At 40.4% G+C, this 22,089-nt stretch overlaps 1 protein-coding gene across 2 annotated transcripts in view; it reads right to left on the bottom strand.

Annotated features, from left to right (window-relative positions):
* Positions 1-22,089, bottom strand: part of ABHD12 (abhydrolase domain containing 12, lysophospholipase) — an 85,709-nt gene that overhangs the window by 20,481 nt on the left and 43,139 nt on the right. For both annotated transcript variants that reach the window (XM_060248795.1, XM_060248804.1), the window contains exons 4-10: positions 18,595-18,714; positions 18,174-18,204; positions 16,485-16,530; positions 13,192-13,321; positions 8,357-8,394; positions 6,948-7,027; positions 5,479-5,561 (exon numbers count right to left, since the gene is read on the bottom strand). In XM_060248795.1, coding sequence (XP_060104778.1) covers positions 5,479-5,561; positions 6,948-7,027; positions 8,357-8,394; positions 13,192-13,321; positions 16,485-16,530; positions 18,174-18,204; positions 18,595-18,714 — 528 coding nt within the window. The remainder of the gene's footprint in view (positions 1-5,478; positions 5,562-6,947; positions 7,028-8,356; positions 8,395-13,191; positions 13,322-16,484; positions 16,531-18,173; positions 18,205-18,594; positions 18,715-22,089) is intronic.

Genomic DNA, 22,089 nt, shown 5'->3' with positions numbered 1-22,089 from the left:
GAAGCATCTACACAGTCTGCAAGCAAGTGGAGCACATACCCTTGAGCCTCACTATAAATGTACTATCAAATACATTATGTAATTGCAAAGCTGATGCCCATTTTCTTAAAGATGTTTTTACCTTGACTTTCAGCTAAATATTACCTTCAAGGCAACTTACAAGTTTAAAAGAGAGGTGGAGAAATGACCTTTGCTTCAGGGGATATATCCCAATATTCTAAGGTTTGGGGGTTTGCAAAAACCCTACAATTGGTTTAAAACACTTTTATTTCCCATTGGCAGAGGACAGGTGTGGATGAAAGCAAATGGCTCTCCCAGCAGAAAACAATGAAATGGCAAGCTTATATTTGCTGTACAAGAACCTAGACTGTTATCTTCTTGGAGACCTCAAGAAGGGAAGATCCGACCCACAGGCAGACGGGTAGACAGAAAAGATAAATTCCTATTCTGGAGGGAGGGAGGGAACGGTGTGTAGTTTGGCTGATTCAGGGGTTGTTTTGTGGAAAACTAGGTGGTGGAGCTCATTAGCATAACTCTTCAGCATATGCCACCCCCCCCCACCAGACAAAAGCAACCTGATGCAAGAAAGGAGAGCCCTGAACGAGTGAGGCCTGATTGGGCTGTTTGAGATCTAGCCAGCCCAAGCAGCCCTGGCACATCTGGGGCTCTCCTTGGCTGCCCCCTCCAGTCAAAAGGCCCAGCAAGCAACCCACCATCCAAAATCACATAAGAAGTGGAGAAAAAATGGCATGGGTTTCTCCAGGGGCTAATGAAGGCTGCTGAGGTGGCTGGCTGGCTGCCCACTCTCCTAATTCAGGGATTGTTATGCAACTGCACGTACTATTTAATGGACAAGGTAGGTGGGGAAGAAGAGGGGGAAGCCCCAGAAAGGTTCAGGAGCTGAGCTCCTGCTGAATTCAAGGCTTGGGCTGATTTCTTCTGAAGGAAGGAGCTTTTACACTGGAGTTCCATCTTGATGGCCAACGCTGCCATGTGAGACTAAAAAGCAGTCCACAGCCCAGGGAAAGACTTCAGTGCCATTTTTAAGTTTAAAGAGACTGCCTTAAAACAGGACCAGCTAGGTCCTAAGACTTGTATAGGGCTCAAGGACAGAGAACTGCACAGTTGCACTTTTCTTTGTATTTGTTGTTTGATCCACTGCTGTGCAGAGTATATTTTGGGCTTTTCTTTTTCAATAAACCCTCTTCTATTTTAAATGCTGGTATTTGCTCTTCATACCCACACAGGCCTCCACCATTCAAACATGGTACCTGAAAGCCCTGGCCTGGGAAAGCCAATCTCATCAGATCTCAGAAGCTTAGCAGAGCAGACCCTGGCAAGTAATTGGATGGGAGACTTCCAAGGAATACCAGGGCCAGGACATAGAGGAAGGCAGCAAACCACCTCTCTGAACATCCTTACCTCCCAGCCCTACTAGTCCAGCCAGAAGCCAGTCATGACATCTAGGCACATGTGCACAAATACAAATAATAAAAAAGGTACCTAAAATGGGTGCCAGGAGAAGGGAGGGGGGTTAGTTGCTAGATTACTATTTCCCTAGCAGTGCACACATGTGGTAAGCTGTCTGACTGGTAACTATTTGTTGAGCAGTAGGAGATGTGGGCACTAGGCAGAGCCTTTAAACTGCAACACAGAAGGGAAGCTAACAGTACTGGCCTTCTTGGTGGAAATTTCCAAAAATTAACCAGCTGATGGCGGTGTGCTGATGGCAGTGTGATGAAGGAGAAGCATGAGAAAACCCCTCCAAAAGTCAGTGAACTTGGGAGAGCAGTACCTCACCAGCTGGAGACTCAGGATGACCAGTGAATGCCTTATCACCTTAGAGGACTGGAGCAGGGCTATTTTGCAACACAAACTAATCAGCATTAAAAACAAACTGAAGTCACAAAATTAAAGGAAAGTCAATCAATTAAAGGGAACATAAAATAGGAAGCATATTAATGCCACTAAATTAGAGAATACGAAAAGAATGGGTAAACAAATTTATGCTGGTAGCTAAATGGACAGTGCCATTTGAGCTGCTTTTATGAGAGCAAATGGTGTAAAGTTCAGCATTACAAAACGAATAACTGTAATTTATTGATCCATATAAGCATAGTCTATGATAATAACCAGTAATAAACATATATCAAAGTCCTGGGATTCTTCTCCACAAGTGTAACATATAAAACATGGCATTCCGCTTTTTCTTTTCAGTAGGAGAGAACCCTAAATAACAATTCCAGTCCTCAGCTCTTTCAAACATTCTCCTGTCAGATAAGATGAATGAAGCAGTAGCTGAGAAAGGTTGTCAGCTTCACTCTCATTTCAAAACAACCTTCCTCAGGATTTCACTTATCTTAGAATTCCCGATCAAGTGCATCACTGAATACTCTTCATTCATCTTATCTGACAGGAGAATGTTTGAAAGAGTTTAGGATTGCTTCATTCACTCTATCTGAAAAAAGAACTGTATATGGGACTTGTTATAACTTTAGGGTTCTCTCCTACTGAAAAGAAGAAGTGGAATGCCATGTTTTATGTTACTCCTGAGGAGCAGAATCCCAGGACTTTGATAGAGGAGGAGATTGGATTTATACCCCGCCCTTCACTCAGAGTGGTTTACGATCTCCTTTCCCTTTCTCTCCCCACAACAGACATCCTGTGAGGTAGGTGGGGCTGAGAGAGCTCTCAGAGAACTGCTCTTGAAAGGAACAGCTCTGAGAGAACCATGACTAACCCAAGGTCACCCAGCAATCACATGTGAGGGAGTGGGAAATCAAATCTGGTTCTCCCAGATTAGAATCTGGGCACTTAACTGGCTCTATTACTGGTTATTATCTTACAAACTATGCTTATATGGATCAATAAATTGTAGTTATTAGATCCCTAAAGTCACTTACTTAGTAATTTGTGTATAATTTGTGTTTCTGGCTGTGCTACTATTTTTACAGTACAGTTCACCATGACAAGGCTTAATGACTTCATAAAATTGGTTAATTCAAGAACTTTAAAAGTCCTCAAATGCTGATATATCGGAGATCTCATGGCCCATTCTATAATAAAAACAACATATTTTATCAACAATAAATTACACCAATAAATAGCCATTACTGTCACCAGATCATACAATGCTCATGTAACTGATCCTATTTTGCAATGCTATTACAGCAACCTTGCCCTGAAGTGGAGACATATTCAGAGACTCTGTCTCCAATTCACTGGTAGAAACTGTGCTCTCTTGGGTAAGGGGTGGGAAGAGATTAAACTGGAATCTTCAGTCTGGCCTGAGTACTCAGGATCACCCTTCCATTTGTTCTCCTCTGGCAGTAACATGGGCTAGTATGTTCAGACTCTGATTCACAAAAGGAGTTGCTGAGAGAAGGTGGTAGTCCCAGCACTTTGCCTGTGGGTGGAGACCTGCTAGTAATAGCTGGCTCCGCATCAGGAGCCGGAGGCATGATCGGCCCTTCCCAATGGCATCCCTATGTGCTCTCATTTTTCTCCAGTGCAAGAGAACAGTTACCATTGAATTAGATGAAGAAAAATAAAAGGACTGCAATGGGAGCAAAATTTGCATTATGCCACTGACAAGGATCCTGCTGTACATGAATGCACTGTGTGCGCTCTTGAGTTCTCCTGTACATAACTTGTCAGTCTTATGGACTGGCATTTTACTAGAGGTTAACCATATAATCATCTACACAGAAAAGAAGGCATGTTCTTCAGCAGTTTACTCCCCCACACTGATTTCTGTACCATCAAGCACTAGTACTGCAGAATGGAGCACACCTCGCTTTTTCTTTTGTTGAGAACAGCAGGTATCCCATAGCTCCACTGCAACGAAGCAGAGAGCACAGAATAGACTCCCTCTGTGAAAAGACACATGAGCAAATTCTTTCTGCCCAGTAATACAAAAGGGAACTATGTCTTACTCCAGAGATATCTGACACAGGCATCAGAGAGCAAACATCACAGCTCCAAAATCCAATTTTCACTGATAAGCACACACATTTTTTGGCAAATGATCCAGTGAGAAATAGGCAGAGAAAAGTCATGCAACCCATGCCCAAGACATAATATATTTAACCACATCTAGGAAGAAGGGAAAAGCAGGCATAGCCATATCACATGGTGTATGTTAATGGCTGTCAAGTTGCTTCCGACTTTATAGCGACCCTACAAATTAATGACCTCCATAATGTCCTAACATTACCAGCTTTGCTCAGGTCTTGCTACCTTGCTACCGTGGCTTCCTTAACAAAGTCAATCCATCTCATGCTGGGTTTCCTCTTTTCCTGCTGCCTTCAGCTTTTCCTAGCATAACTGTCTTTTCCAGTGACTCTGTCTTCTCATAATGTGACCAAAATACAATTGCCTAAGTTCAGTCATTTTAGCTTCCAGGGAGAGTTCAGACTTCATTTAAATCTAGAACCCACTTATTTGTTTTTTTGGTGTGCTGTAGTTTGTAAAAATCCTCCTCCAACACTGCATTTCAAATTAATCAACCTTTTTCCTTTCAGCTTTCTTCACTGTCCAACCCCCACACCCATACATAGTAATAAGGAACACTATAGTATGAATTATCTTGATCACCAGCAGCACATCCTTAAACTTATGGATCTTTTCTAGCTCCTTCATGGCTACACTTTCCCATTCTCAATGTCCTTCTGATTTCTTGGTTGCCTATCACTTGGTAGGGTTTCCCAATGTGGGCACCTGCCATGTGCTTTAGGAAAGTAGGCAGAATCAATGACTGCTTGCCTTTGTAAAAATAAAGAACCTTTTCCTCTCCATTGCTCACTGGAGAAGGACCCTGTAAACAAGACTCATGGAGCAGCTGTGAGGTGCAGGGGAAAACAAGAGGACCTCTGTTTCCCAATCCACCCCTGGTAGTCTTCTCTCTGTTTGTTTTATCCTCCCTTTCTCTGACTGATCATCATCTTCTGTGTGTGTGCACACACACGTGTCGTACGTCTCCAAGCATCTTCTTTGTGTGCATATTCCCCAGCTCCTTTCTCTTTTCTGTGTACGTGTGCTTGGCTCTGCCTCCCATGGCAGCCATTTTGCAATAGTGCACACCACCCTGCTTCAAAATTCCAAAGGTCCCCAACAGGCTCAAAAATGTTGGGGGACTCCTGTCACATCATATAGATTAGCATGAGAGGAGGTACATCTCCATTTGGGTGTTTTGTTGGTTTTATAATATTTTTGGCAAGATAAATGGATAGTTGTTTCCTTAATAGTATTTTCTCTGGCAAAAAGGAAGAAATATTTACTTTCTCTGGATTTCTCAGACATAAACCTCTTTCTTCTTTGAACACCCTAACCACCAAAAGCCAAGTGCAACCCAGGGCACACGGTCAGATGGCCCATTTTATGTACACTTCCTGGGCACAAATTCTAGTCACTCACATTTCTGTCACACATAAATAGCAGGGGCAGGGGAGGCATTCAAGAGAAAGCATGTTTACTTACTTTTCATCATTTGCAAATTTAATTCCACTAGAGGTGATCGGGTCAAGGAAAAACCAATCAAATCCTGGGAAGTATCTATATATCTGAAGAAAAAGATTTACAGGTATGTGAGCAATAAGTATAATCATCTAGAAAAAGAGTCATACTCTATTTTGAAATAGATATTATTGGAAAGTGAGTTGCAGCCACATAGGAGTTCAGAAGAAACATCCACTGCCAGACTTAGCTTTGCAGGGTCTGTTTTGCAAATATAAATCTAAAACTTCATTGCTTATTTGTGAATGATAACTGGATTCTCTAAAACAAGCATGTGTGTGAGCAGTAGCCTACTTATTTACAGGGGGGAGTTCTCAAGATCACCTCCTTTACTCCAACAATTTCTCGTCCTGCTTAGTGCATCTCAGCAGTTTATAACACAATAAAAGTAAAGGAATTGTGTGAAAGCCCCTCACCCCCACCAATTACGCACAAACTAGCTCCACTGATGAAGGAAGGAAGGGGCAGTTGGACAGAGGACTGAAATGACTCACTGATCCTCATGGATTTTCCTCCAATGGTTTAATTTCTGACAAGAAAGGCCACTGTATCAAAGCCAAACCACCGTCCTCTTTACGTGGGCTCATTTCACAATGGAGGAGAATGACAGCTTGTTGTTTTAGTCTATTTCTAAGGTAGGACAAATGGATTTTGTTTGCAATTAGGGGCTGAATCCTGTTTCCTGCTTCACTTCCCTGATTTCTTTCCAGTGAGAAAGGGCAATGTACTACGGGGAAAGCAAGACCAACAAGCTGGCTTACCTTTCCCACAATCAGACCAGAAGTCGAGCAGACAGCAACTCCACACAAGATTTAGTGTGAATGGGATTGGCTCTTCTCAGGACATACCAACACTGATAACTTAACACTCTGGTCTCCTTGGCATGGACAGGAACCACCTACTTGGCAGGAATCCAAGGTGCAACTCAACTTCCTAAGAATTCCAGCCACTACCCAATACATCAGAATTATTATCCTGCTTGCCTACAATGAGAAGGCACATTTACTGTGCAGGACACATTTACTGTGCTTTAACACTTCAACTGGGCTATGTGGTAAATGTAAGAAGCTACCTCTGCTCATCTTCACCACTAATACTTATCATTTATTTGTAAATGCCTTCCTTAATAGCTTGTAAATGGGAAATAATTTTGAATTATCTTTTCTTGAGCTATTAGAAATAGTAGACACCAATACTTCTGCAGAATGTCCCTTATAAATAGTATTCCTTGAAAATGAGGACCAGCTAACTCTACTAGGAAAAGAATACTACACAGATCTGGAAAATACAACATTTCAAAAGTCTGGCTGAACAGCTTGGTCATGGGCTAACAACTCTGGATGCACTAGAATTCTTGATTCAGCATGTGAATATGAGTCATTCATTGAAGTCAGACAGAAAACAGAAGTTCTAGCAAACGAATATCTACTTGCCACTGAAAAGGGATGGCTTCTTGCTTCCTCACGTATATTTGTAAAAGGGGACTCTAGTATCAGAGCATCTGGTGGAGTTTCTGAAAAACAAAATTAAGCAGATTATAATGAACATATATGAACATATGAAGCTGCCTTATACTGAATCAGACCTTTGGTCCATCAAAGTCAGTACTGTCTTCTCAGACTGGCAGCAGCTCTCCAGGGTCTCAAGCTGAGGCTTTTCACACCTATTTGCCTGGACCCTTTTTTGGAGATGCCAGGGATTGAACCTGGGACCTTCTGCTTCCCAAGCAGATGATCTACCACTGAGCCACCATCCCTCCCCAAGCCACCGTCCATCACCATCCCTCAGCTCAGCATCTACCTTAAAATGCTTCTGGAATTATAATGGTCATAATAAAATGTTAGTCCCATCACATTTTTTTAAAATGACTTTTTCCTGTGTGGCCACAGTAGCATGATGAAGATTTCCATCTGTCTGTTTTAGATGCTTTGGTTATTGTCCCTTTTTTTGTGGGGAAAATATTAGAAAGTTTGCCAAATCTTAGAATTCAACAAAATTATCACACCGGAGCCCAGAAGCAATTTTTTTTTTTTGGGGGGGGGTGCAGGAGAAAGAAAGAGCACAATAATGCTATCTGTGACAGGTAGAGGTTTCTGTGCAAGTCCTACTAAAATGGATGGATGTTTCAAACCATCAGTGCTTGGTGTGTTGCACCCAAACTCAATTATATTTGCACAACTCTGAATAAGAAACCAGACTTATACAAACATTTGGCAAAGGTTAAGAGAACTAGTTCACCTGACCAAACAGGACAGACACTCACTGCAGGAAAAAGTTTGTTTACAGACATCTGAACCTTAGTCCACTGCTTGTTAGATGATTCATCCTATTGATTACACCAACTTCACTGCACAATCCACCTTGAGTCTCAGTGAGAAAGTGGACTACGTACAATAAATGAATAAAAGTATGGAATAGACTACACCTTAAAGATCAGGTATGCAATCGCCCAACTGTAATCAATGAGATTTAGCCTACCACAAAGTTTTTGCAGTAGAGCACTATAAAAGTGCATACTCTAGTCATCTGGGTTTGATTATGTAGGTTTGAGTTGCTATCAAAGCTGGATCACTTGAAAGTTTTTTGTTTTTTTTTTAGAACCTAGCACAAAATAGTTGATAGCACTTTCCCATTTATTTTGAGCTTGTAAGCAGCTCACCTCTCCTCAGAGGTTACTCCTCATATAAAGCTTATAAAGGCCTACAAGCCTAACACATATAATATTTCTTTTGGAAAACTTCACAACTGAAAAGCCAAAGAGGTATCACTGTAAACTCTTGCCACTGTTTTGAAAAATGCTAACAAATGAAATACTCTTGATTATGCAAAACAAATTTCTTACCTCTTTCACAGAGACGCCTTACTAGGTTGGTTGCAACTCTAAAAAGATAGAAAACATTAACCTACAGTTAAGAATTATTATAAAATTATAACATCTACCCTTAACTGTCCAGTTTTGAGTAAGCATAAGAACTAAGTCCTACTTCGTTCACTGGGTTTTACTTTTCAATAGGGGTGAAATTCAGGATGGACCTTGCCTATTTAGTTATGTTAAAGCGAGTACACAGCATGACTAGTTATCAACTTGAGGTCTTGTTCAATCATTTCTTGTGCTAGGAAAAAAAATCTAAACCAAATCTGAAGTCTTTCCCCCCTCCTTAGTATTTAATTATTGTGCTTCGATTCAAGCAGGATTTCCCTTTTTCTCTCTTCTGCCATCACTCCAATTCAAAACACCAAGCAGCCTCAGGCTTCCTGAACTACTCTGACCACAAACAAAGCTCCTCTGTTTTGATGCTAGTGTGTTTGGCAGCATTCTGGGTGAACCATGCTATCAGTGGGTTCACACATACAATACAATATGCACCATGGAACAAATAGCTTCACTGTATGCAAATTTTAGTTCACTGGGAAAGGTTCTGAGAACATTCACATGACATAGCGAGTCTTTCAAGCTGACCCAGTACAAGAAGCAGAGACCAAGAAGGCAGATAATAAAAGCAGAGAAAAGGAGAATACCTTAAGTAATTTAAGTAAATTAGCAGCAACATTTTCCACAATTGTCAGGAGAACATATTCAACATCTGAGAACGGTCCACGGCTAGCTTGTTTTTTTAAACCAACGAAAACTGAGAAAGATACCTCCAAAGCCCTGTGTTCTTCTGCGTAAGGCATTCTGCTATCTATATGAAACTTTATTCGATATAAACCTTGTAGAACTGGTAAATCTAGAAATGCTGCATAAAGCCTAATTATTTTAAACCGAGGTTCTTTAAATGGAGGACAGATAAAACGTGCAAACTGTTGGGCTGCCCCTTATGATTAGATTTTGGCTGCTGCCTGATTATTTTAAACCGAGGTTATCTTTAAATGGAGGACAGATAAAACGTGCAAACTGTTGGGCTGCCCCTTATGATTAGATTTTGGCTGCTGCCTGACAGCCTTGTTAGGAAAAGGGTGCCACCACCCACCCACCCCACTTCTAGCATCTGCCCAAATTCCCTTATTCTCTTTGGAGGTCCACTGGACTAGGACTAGAGGATTACTTTGCACACAGTACAACCTTTAACACCAATCAAGAGCACCATCCTGAGGTTGCTACCTCTGTACCAAGTTCATACAACAAGGGACATTTTTAATGGTTGCTCTGCAACTGAAGGATTCCTCTACCCTACATAAGTGATCCCCAGTGAAACTCCTTTGAGGTGCCATGCCACTAAAGTGTTACCTAGTGCTCCTTGTTTGCTTCCATCTCCACTATCAGCAGCCCTGTATTGCATCCAGTGAACCACTAGTGGAAGGCTTTAGTAGGCATGAGTTTTAAAATTTTTTATTGAGTTTGGGTATGAGAAAAAAAAAATAATGTGGGGATACAAAAGCAAAAAAAGGGGGAAGGGCAAAATAGAAAGACAAAAGACAAGCAGCAAATATATCAGTTACATTTCCACAGAACAAAATACCAAATTCCTTCTACCTGCAAGTTTTAACCAAATATTATCATTAAATTCTACAGTCTTTTTATATAAATTTAAACTTTTATACAATTCTAATACTTATGGTATAAATCTGAGCTATGTATCTTTGATACAAACGAGAAAAGCAAAGAAACAAACCAAAGAACAAAACTTACTGGTTGGTTTTGGTAATATTAAGAATAAGCATAAACAGGAAAGATGAATATATACTCTTTATCCTTAATGCTAACTTATTTGCTTCCAGCAGAGGAGAAAAACAAAACAAAAAAATTACTTAGTCTGTTTCAATATAAACAGATTATAAAGTTAGAAATCAGGAGCAGATGCAGACTATACCAAGAAAATCAAAACTTGGAAGGCTTTTAAGAAGAAGGGATTATAAACTGTGTTTTTCACATTTGGTTAACATCAATATAATAAAAGGGAACTGATATGTGACTTTGAAATGGAAAGTGGGATATTTAGAAATCAAATGTTTTTTCTTTCTTTTGTTATTTTTATCTATGGATCCTATATTTTCCAATCTAAATAGAGTAATCTAGTAGAGACTGTGGTATAGCAATTGTATGATTTTCTCCTTAGGCAAAAAATAAATAAGTATGGGAGCTGAGGCAGTTAGTGTTTATAAAACTTCCTCTTCTTAGAATAATACAAAAGCTGGAGATATAGTCTCCAAAAGTTACTAAATAATTTTTAAATATTCAACTTAGATAAATACTTTGTTTGGGTCAACTTGCAATAATGTAGACAACACAGGTATTTTACAATTTTAAAGATCTGCTCCTGATTTCTAACTTTATAATCTGTTTATATTGAAACAGACTAAGTAATTTTTTTGTTTTGTTTTTCTCCTCTGCTGGAAGCAAATAAGTTAGCATTAAGGATAAAGAGTATATATTCATCTTTCCTGTTTATGCTTATTCTTAATATTACCAAAACCAACCAGTAAGTTTTGTTCTTTGGTTTGTTTCTTTGCTTTTCTCATTTGTATCAAAGATACATAGCTCAGATTTATACCATAAGTATTAGAATTGTATAAAAGTTTAAATTTATATAAAAAGACTGTAGAATTTAATGATAATATTTGGTTAAAACTTGCAGGTAGAAGGAATTTGGTATTTTGTTCTGTGGAAATGTAACTGATATATTTGCTGCTTGTCTTTTGTCTTTCTATTTTGCCCTTCCCCCTTTTTTTGCTTTTGTATCCCCACATTATTTTTTTTTCTCATACCCAAACTCAATAAAAAATTTTAAAACTCATGCCTACTAAAGCCTTCCACTAGTGGTTCACTGGATGCAATACAGGGCTGCTCACCATAAACAAGAATTTGCAAACCTTTTATTCATTTACAATGTCCCAAGCTACTCCCCAGTCAAACACTTCTAGAGTCAACTGATCAGGGTAATGAGAGTAAGACTCTGCCAACAATCAGCTGATGTAGCTAAAGTATACCTGGCCAACTTGAACCAGCCAGAAGCTCAACATTTCATGGGATCAGGACACGACTGGTCATCTCAAGTCAGCCAGGTAAGCTTTCGCAACATCAGCTGCTGACTGCTAATAGGCAGTGTAGGAAGCCTGCTCCCCATCACTACCAAACAGCTTCAAGTTTCAAGTTTATTTAAATTTATATCCGCCCTTCCCACCAAAGTGGCTCAGGGCGGCTCACAACACATAAAAATCTAACATAATTTTTGAATTTAAAACATCTTACAGAGTTAAAACAGTAAAATAATAAAACATATAATGGCGGTCTATCAAAACTACACTCAGCTTCCAATGCCAGTTAATTATAAGCCAGCCGGAAGAGGGCAGTCTTACAGGCCCTGCGGAACTGGCCAAGGTCAGTACAGCTGGTGGTACAGCCACAATGTTCCCTCTAAGCTGAGTTAGTGTGAACTAGCTCATAGTTTTTTAGCTTCCAGCTCACATAATTTTGTCTTAGCTCAGGAAAAATGGCCCCAGAGCAAGGTAATTTATGCAGTAGCTCATACCTTTAATCAGGGGTCATTTTGTAGAAAATAGGTGGTGGAGCTTATTAGCATAACTCATTAGCATATGCCCCCCCAGCAAAAAGCAACCTGACATAAGAAAGGAGAGCCCCCAGGTGAGCGAGCCCTGCTTGGGCAGTTTGAGATCCAGCCAGCCCAAGCAGGCCTTGCTCACCTGGGGCTCTCCTTGGCCGCCCCTCCCCCAGTCAAAAGGCCAGCAAGCCACCCACTGCCCAAAATCACATAAGAAGTGGTGGTGCAAGCTTCTCCAGTGGCTAATGAGGGCTGCTGGGGGTGTGGCAAAGCTCCTGGTGGCTGACTGGCTGCCTGCTCTCCTAATCCACCAATTGTTATGCAGCTGCACCTACTATTCAATGAACAAGGTAGGTAGGTGGGCCTCTGATGGACCTCTGTGAGCTCCTGCTGAATTCAAGGAGCTCCTGTGAATTCAAGGCCTGCCTTTAATACAAGTAGTTCACAAAGTAGAATTTTTGTTCACAAGACTCCATACTTTAAAGGGAGTATTGGTACAGGGCATGACTGTCCAGGTACAATTTGGATGCATCAGCTTTTAGGCACTGACAGGGAGCAAGAATCGGTCAGGTATGGCCATCATGTCATGAGCTACCCTTTGGCAGCCAGCAAGCTACTGGTAGTTTGTGAATTACCAGCTTGCAACCCATATCCCTGTTGAGTTCTGAGAACCTATACTTCTGAGAAACATATCCCTTGCAGTTCTTGGGAAACCATCATAATTAAACAGATTTAAAACAAGTTTTAATTTGTAGTCTAGGTATGCTGTAAAAAGCATGTTAACATAGCACAAAGAAAAATACCTAAGATAGCTGGGCACAACTCCACTAACTTTAAGAAAAAAACTGCTTTTTTTCTTAAAAGTAAATATCTTAAAAGTACATCTATCTTAAGTAAATATCTTAAAAGTACATCTATCTCATGAACATATCTATTTTTGTCTATTTTCCAATGCATGTTGTTTTAGAATTTTAAGACCTATCACAATCTATCATAAATCATAATATAGGATCCATTTTGGCATTTCTTGGTTTTCTAAGAAGGCAAAAGCATGGTGTAACAAACCACATTTTATTCAGTGCTACCCATAAGAAAGTAGATTAGACCACCATCATTACCACACTATGCATTAGTCCCTTGTTCTATTCCAAAGGCCATATGGAATCTGAAGGCTTACCCAGTGCCCAAGGAATGCCCCCATATATAAACTGGATTGTCTCCACTTCGTGCTTTTATCCAGTCAAAAACATGAAGAGCATCGTAAGTCAGTCCACTTTCTGAAGGACTGCCCACTGAGTCTCCCCAGCCTGAAAGAGAAAATAATTTTATTCCAGGAATCATATTCAAAAGCATTAAGCCAAAGAAATAATAGTGGCTCAGGAATCTAACTCAATATAGCAGCTTTTAAATTGCCTCTTAACAGTTTAGATTTTGCTAAGATGTTCATTAAAATGAAATGACAAACCATCCAAATAAATATTCCAGCATCTTTCATTCAGTTTAGTTCACCGACAGTCTCAGTGTTTTGAGGTGGAAAGGGAGCCTCATTCATAAGGCAGTTCCAGAGGGTGGCCATGTTGGTCTATAGCAGAACAGTTAGATTCAGGTCCAGTAGCACCTTAGATGCCAACAAGAGTTTCAGGTTCAGGTGAACGGCCATGTTGGCCTGAAGCAACAGAACTAAGTTTGAGTCCAGTGGCACCCTAAGATCAACAGAGTTTTTATTCAAGGTATAAGCTTTTGTATACGCACACAGACTTCAGATACAATGAAAAGGAAGTTACCAGTCCATACATATAGTAATGTAATGTAATGAATAGTAGACTGTAATGTTGTTTGGGATGATTAGACTGGAATGTATTTCTCGGATCTGAGGACAGGGGAGATAACTCTACACAGCCAGTCACCCCACTTCAAAGACGACGACACTGTAAGGTTGCCTCTGTGCTTGAGAAGAGATGCATAGAGCATAATGGCACATTCTCAGTTAAGTACTCTCAGAATCCCACAATTAAGGATACATCAGTCCATCAGTCTCCAATTTGGATATATTTCTATTTTTAATTATGTTTCCCCCCAGAATTAAACCAAAACAAATGGTTACCATATAAACTAAACTTGCTATTCCTAGTCGGACCTTGAATCTGTTAAACATCTTCATTATGTTGTATGCTAATCTACTGCCCACCTTCTACATATACATATGGACTGGGATCTTCCATTTCATTGTATCTGAAGAAGCATGAATGCACACGAAAGTATATACCTTGAATAAAACTCTGCTGGTCTTAAAGGTGCCACTGGACTCAAACTTTGTTCCAAGGGCTTCAGAGTATACCTTGAAAATCCTAGGGTGTCACAAGACTCAAATGTAACATTCATAAGGCTAAGAGTAATGTGGTCTACACAGAGGTGGGACTACAACTATAAAATGGATGGTACCACTAAAAAATGATATTTCCTATTTATGGCTAACACTCCCACTTGGGAAAAAACAGAGGTAGAAAAGCTGAACATCCAAATATTACAATCCACCCCTTTGCTTTCTGTGCTGACTTCCTAATTCTAGGCAATTAACTCAGGGAAGAATTCAGAAGTGCTATGTCTTCCTCCCCCTACCTCACACAGAGTTCTTAGTGGCATAAAACAAGCTAATTGCTCTCAAGAGGATTCCCCCTCCCCCACGACACTGTACTAGAAGACCACAAATCTATACATGATAACATGGAGTTACCTGAAGGTAAGGAAGAGAAAAAGATCTCAAACCAAATGTACTTTGCTAGTTAACAGAACAAAACCTGACAATATTTCATGCAGAAATGGCAAATAATTTATTCTACCATCAATATTGGATTAGCAAACAGAAATATTAGCCATAGAAAATAACTATGTTTAAGGAGCTTCTTTCTAAACTACCTGCTTGCAACCAAACTGAACAGCAGAATATAGATAATAAAAAGAAAAGAAATCCAACTCCTTGCTTTCTTAAAAATACAGAACAGGTCTTAGCTGTAGAAAAACAGTTCAAAGAAGATAAAAAGGATGAAGAAGAAGATCCATCAAGCCCAGTTCATAGCAGGCCAGCCTGGAGCAAACACTGAAGAGGTAAACAGCTGCTGAAACTTTGGGAAGTTTAGTTTCAAAATGGATTTGGGGGGGACCTGGTTTTGACAGTGGAGAATATAATACCAAATTTAGTTTAAAATATTTACTTGAACAACGTAAGACAAAATCCCATTGTGATCTTTTTAGTATGTTTCCACTTGGGCTGTAGTGTACATAGAAATACACTGGATCCAAACCAGTATTAGTAATATGTGTGGATCCTTCAAGAATTACACCATCAGCACACTACAAATACAAGCATGTATTTTAGAACACTGAGAAGCTAACCCAAGAAGCTGCAACAAAGATACTAAAATAAGTTTAGGCATCAATCAGTGAAAGTGCCTCGAAGGAACAGCAGACTATTATGACCCCATTTGGCTTGGGTCCTGCATGCCAAAGAAAGCATTCTCTCCACAGTAGCCTTCCTATTAAGATCTGCAACAAAGCCCTGTTTCATATTCCCTTTACTAAAAAAATACACTTTTTAGGATTCTGAACAGGGCCTTCACAAACCTGGCTCCATCTCTGTACAATGTTATAGTCATTTAAGTCCACCCAAGCTTCAGCACATAAGTTTGGGGGAAGTCCAAAACATTTTAGACACATTCTTCACTTTGTATTATAATTAAGAAACACCTAAGGACACAGGTTTGTATCTGTACATTTAGTATTTTATTTGAAGGGTTTTAGGATACATTTTGCTGTTTTATTATAGAAGTCTGTTGGCTGCTAAAAGTATGAGAAAAGCAGAACACTTTTAAAAATCCAATCTGAAGCGTAAGAAATCATAGGTGAAAGGATACTATGAGGTTAGATATCAATACATGCTATGCTAGTATAGCTTCTTTTCTGCAGCCCTACATATGCACAATACCAACTCCCAGTCTCAGAAACACAGTAGAATTTGCATGAGCAAAGTTCAGAAGATATTAATGGGAGGATCAATGAATGGGGTGATAGAAATTTGTACCAGATAAAAACAGCAAGGAAAAGATGGAAAATTAATATGCTCTCTCTTAAAAATGGTATTGGGAAGGGACACACTTTTGCAGTAATTACTGTTCCTCAAATGGCTAACCAAGCTAAGTAAGTATCAGGCAAAAAATTACCTGCCTTTGGTGGGCGAGGGCGGGATACAAAAATAAATTTATTATTATTATTATTTATTATATTACCTTAGCAATAGGGGAAAACATACTTTTAAAAATGTAATCTGAACAATTTTACCAAGATTTTAAACTGTTAATTAAATTGAAGGAATTTCCTAATCATCAGTTACATAGCAGTGAACAACTGGATGTGTTGCAGATGCTAATGTAAAACAAAACCAAAAAACACAAACCCAGGCTAGATGGATCTTACCTCGATAATCAAATGTGACTACATGGCAACCAAAAGAACTCAGAACCTGAACAAACACAAGACAAATATAAGATTACAAAAGGTTCCACATGATTTATTTCAAAACTATAAATAAGATCTGTTGTGGAGAAAAATACAACAGGCTCTAGAAAGAGGCTCTGCGCAAGTGTCTGCTGTCTTCCCACCCATCCAAGGGAAGGCATTCATTCCCCCTTCCTTCAAGGACAGCTGATCTCTGCCATCTGGAGAGAAGTTGTAATTCTGAGTAATCTCCAGTCATCATCTAGAGACTGGCAACAATGGTTCTCCAGGAGGAAATAGCTGATTTGGAAGATGGAGTCTATGGCATTGTATCTGTCTGAGGTCTCACCCCTCCTCAAACCCACCATCTCCAGGTTCCACCTCTCAAATCTCCAGGAATTTCCCAACCTGGAGTTAGTGACTGCTAAGTCACACTGGCTGTCACAGGGGGGTTGCTGCTGAACAGGAGCAAGCAGACAGGTCTAGTTATGCCAATGAGATAGCATCAGGTCAGAGTGTGCTGCCAGGCCAAGGGTAGCCAACCTCTAGATGGAAGATCTCTTGGGATCACAACTGAACTCCAGAAAACAGATCTCTCTCCCCCGGAGAAAATAACTGCTTTGGAGGGTAGATTTTATGGTATTATATTCAGCTGAGGCCTCTCTCTTTACTGACCTTGGTTGCCTAGCAACAGCCTCTGGCTGCAGCTTCCCCAATGGCCCAATCCTTGTCTATCCTGGGGTGAGGCTGAGGGGAGAAGGGAGAGACAGGAAAGAGGTGGCCGCCATGGCCTCTGAGGAAATGCTTCATGAGGCCATAGTAGAGCGGCAGCCCTTTCTGTAGCCGGTTGACAGAGAGGACACAGAGAAGTGTCAGAGATGTGTCTGTCTCTAAGACAGACTGTTTTGGTGAACATTTCCAGGACTGCAGTAGGAGGGGGACAGGGGAGTTAGCCAATAGAAACCCAGGAGTAGTGACTGACGCATGATGGGCCAATGGTTTCTGGAGCGCACCTCTAAGCCAATGAGAGACCCCGATTTGGCCTCACCACTGGGCTTTTATTATATAAAGAATAAAACACATTTTAACACAGCCCTTTTCCCTTACGTGCTAACTTTCTATATACAGGGAGTTGGGCGGTTGTGTTTGAGGGTTTTTTGTAGTGATAGCGGGGAAGCATTGATGACTAAATCTCCTCACCTGTAAGTTCAGGAAATGTTTCCATTTTAAACATTCAGATAATCCTGGGAAAGAAGTGTGGTATAGTAGCTAATACCTCTGACTACAGTGTGGAAGACATGGGTCCAAACTCCCACTCAAGTCATGAAGCTCAAGGGGTGACCTTGGATCTATCACACTCAGTCTGACAGATTTATTTATTATTTATTACATTCGATTTATATCCCACCCATTCTACAAAGACTTAAGGCAGCTTACAGGGTTGTTGAGAAAATAAAGTGGAAAGGGAAGAAAGTGGGCAGGATAAAAAATTAAGAGACTGCAAATCAAATATGAAGGATATGACAGTACAATAGTACCTGGGCTTTAGAAGTTTTCCTGAGAAGACTAGTAGACTACTCATAATAAGCCTGGATAGTTGAAGTATTATCAGAACTGTAAACATAGTAGTGTTTAGGCTACAAACACTAACAATAAGGCAATTCTCACCTTGTAAAGTTCTACCCGGTGTTCTCCTCCTCTATTAAAAGAATTTGGAAAAGTACACATTAGTTTGCGATTTTTTAAAAGTCAGCTTTGGTACATTCTGTTGTTTCTCAAGAAATACCCTGACTTGTTCAACTGAAAACTGTCTAGGAAAACAGACTGTAACTTTCCTGCTTCATTTTCCCCCTTCAATGTTTTAATCTAATGCAGAGATAAGTTTGAGATATGTTGATGTCTGTGGCACAAATGGTAAAAGATGCCCCCCAAATGTGGTAAAAATAAGCAGCTAATACCTGATGATTTGTTGACTTTATGACATATTAAATCTGCCATCTGAAGTTACCCTGACCCAAACCTGATTTAAGCTTAGAATTAAAATAAAATGCTATCCTTTGTGAAGTTGGTGCATTTTAAAATTTTTTACCTTGTACCTCCATTTCCATGCAAGTACAGGATTACAGGGCTACTAGAACCCAATGCATCCTCATACCACGGTTGGTCCTTTCCTTGAGCATCCTTCCATAAACTTGCAGGAACTGTGTGCCTAAAAGTAAATCAGCAAATCAGGAATTTCATCTCTTCTCTGTACATCCCATCTATAGATTTCAACAACACAAACCACAGTTATGTACAAAGCACCACCTAAACAGAATTCTATTGCTATCTATACTACAACTTCGAAGAGTTCCATAGCTATGCGCTTGTGTGCACTGCATGGACTAGTGTTTTAAGCAGCAATTTCATTTTAACAATGAATACAGGGCTATGAACAAAAAAGGGAGCCCTGTGTCAAATTTATGCCCTCTCTGTAACATAAAGTTTTTTTCTTGATCATTACAAGATGCATTTACCTACCATTTGCTGCTAGTGGCAGCGGAGCGAGGGGATAGAAATGCTATTTTTAACAGCACTGAGATGGCAAGCTATGGGATGGGTATTAGATAGCTTTGGGACTGCCATCTTCTGCTCACTCTTTGTAATGTGTTCTCAGTTTCTATGAGAACTCAGGATACATGCCAGCTCTTCTAGGCTAGATCTTCTACAGCCAAAGCACTTACAAGAATGAATGAATGAATTATATATGTTATAGTTCTCCAAGGTCTCAGACACAGGACTTTCCCAGACCTTCAACCTGATATCCTCTGAACAAAAGATGCCAGAGATTGAAGTCAGAACATACTGCTATTAAAGCATGAATTCTACCACTGAGCTATATCCTCTCTCAGTATGGAGAATATGCATACCATTAGTTTTCATGCTTGATAGTATACACTGCATTTTGAAAGCTTCATTTTACAACAGTCAATCAGCTGTGGAGAAACAGCCAGCCTTGATGTCTGAATGGTGTTAAAAAAATTAAAGCAGCACAATAGGTTACAGCTATAATATAAGCGCAAATCAATATTCTCCAGAACGATACTGAGAATTGTAGTCAAATGAAGGTAAAGAATTCTGTTAGAGATTCATATCAGAACACCATCTCCTGAATCTATAGCTCCTAGAGCAAATGAATGGCAAAACAGTTTAAGCCTATGGAGCAGCTACCCTTGGCCCCACCCCCAAACTTACTGTTAACACTCCTGACTTCCCATCCAGCCCAGGCCCCCCAACTTTGCATATTTATTTTTGTGCCTCCATTCCCATGCTCGTCTGCCTATTAAAAAACCTTTTGTTGCTTGCTGTGGCAGCCCTGAGACAGCATGTTTCCGCATGGCAAGGGCACCACCTCCTCCTCCTCCTCCTCGCCTTAAACTGCCACCATCCCAGCCTGCCAGCCCACTGCAGCTGCACTGTCCATGCACCACCTCGCCTCACCATGCCTACCAGCCAGTCGCTCAATAGCCCACAGCAATTGTGCTGTCCGTGTGCTGCATCAACTTGCCACACAGGCTGGCTCCTCAGCAGTGCCACATCTACTTCTCGCCATGCCAAGCTGCCCAGCAAAGGGATGCTGGAACTTGGGATCAAGGAAACCAGGCAGCTGCCCGGCTCCCCAACAGCTTCCACAAGCAATGCTGGGAGCCAAGGTGCATGTTCATTCTTGGAAGGACTTGTTTTTTTTGTTTTTCATGCCCTGCCTCTGCCCTCCATGTTCTGCCTGCCAGCAACTTGCCCACCCTGATCTCATGCCTCCTCCTCCTCTAATTTTAATTTTTAATTTTGTCAGGGCCCCCCCAGTGACCCCACCGCCGACTGGAAAAATCCCAGCTGTGGAGTATCTGTTGTATAGTTCTGTGATTAAAAAATTCCCCTCCCAAACGCAGCCCGTGGGAGGGGGAAATACTTATCAGAGGAAAGTAAACAGGAGGAAACAGTTAAAGTACTCCTCCCTCCAACCTCTGTGACTTCCTTCTCCTTAAGAGTAGCAGCCCAAGCCACTGCACTTTGGAAAGAAACAAAGACATTAAATAATAATGGAACTACACACAGTGTGTTGGATCTATTGCAAAATTTTTGCTGGTGTTAGTGCTCTTGCAGAATGCCAGAGTTACCTGTGCTAAACCATACTTACTGTATCCCCATATGTGTTTCTGCCTGCACAAAACATTGTGCAATCAATTTGTGGGCACTGTTACTATACAGCGAGGAAAGTACTAGGTGCTGCACAAAATCTTGCACAAGCAGAGCTGCACTATTTATGTTTCCACTTGCTCTCTACTGGATCCAAGTCAATACGTAATTCTGCTGACAGACAGAAGCTGAAGGAAATTAGCTGTCTCTAATATTCAGATAACTGCAGAGACTATGCCAATCAGAGACCTAAAAACATAAAAGATTATCAGCAAAAACCTATGGCAGAACATTACTGGACATTTCAGAGCAAGTTTCTCTTTACTCACCAGAACTTCCAGATCATACTATATTAACCCATTAGTGCCAGCAACTTCTCACTTCCTTTTTTAATCCAAGATTATCCTTCAAAGTATTATATCCCATTTAATTACATTAAGTAAGCAGCTTATAAAGCACAGATATGGCTCAGTATACTTATCCTGAGCAAGCACCAAATTGCATAGTAATTCCAAAACAGCAGAGGCCTGGAAAGCCAAACAGAATTACTTGATTGATAGAAATTTGCAAAGAAAAAAATGAGCTAACTACTGGAAATTCTTTGCCTTAATTACATTGTATTACTCTTCCAGCCATTAAGTTCCAGTTCTCAAGCAAAATTTCTGGAAACAGAAGTTATGCATTACCAGGGGTCATTTTGCCGAAAAATAGGTGGTGGAGCTCATCCAGGGATTGTTATGCAGCTGCACATACTATTCAATGGACAAGGAGGTGGAACTCTCAGAAGGAGGAGGAGGAACTCTCAGAAAGGTTCAGGAGCTGTGCTCCTGTGAGCTCTCGCTGAATCTGAGGCCTGTGCATTACTTGTGTTGATCTGAACTTAAAAACTGTGGATCCATGAAGCAGCTTTAATGAGAGATCAGGCTGAAGAAGGATCGAAACCATGGAAAGTTCTAGAAGTGCGGTCCCATATTCTCTCTTTCGGAAACTCTGGACTCCTTTAACATTTTTTTTGGATCTTCAAGGGTTTGACACAAGTCAATATACTGTTGTGGAGGCATATGTAGCCCAGTTAATCATATTTTGAGGACATTATATGAGAACCCTGGCTTTGTTAAAGGACCAGTCATTGCATTTAAGGCAAAGGCTATATGGAATGTGTTACGTGCTTTATCTGTTGTTTGTATCCTATAAGGTTTGGCTTGGAAGATTCCTTAGTTTGGTATTGGCTTGGATTCTCAGGTTGCATATTTGTTCTGTTAGGCTTCCATTGTCTTGTGCTTCTGCTGGGATCCCCCAGTTCTGTATTGGTTCTTTGGGCTTCTTGATTCTATCTGCTTGGAGACGCTTTTGGCCAGTTCTTGCTTTGCTTGCTCTTTTGTATTTGTATTCTTTACCCTGGAGAAAA

This window comes from Heteronotia binoei, chromosome 1 (assembly GCF_032191835.1).
Source record: "Heteronotia binoei isolate CCM8104 ecotype False Entrance Well chromosome 1, APGP_CSIRO_Hbin_v1, whole genome shotgun sequence".
NCBI lineage: Eukaryota > Metazoa > Chordata > Lepidosauria > Squamata > Gekkonidae > Heteronotia > Heteronotia binoei.
Note: the sequence above shows the minus strand (reverse complement) of the source record. Positions and strands in the feature narration are given on the sequence as shown.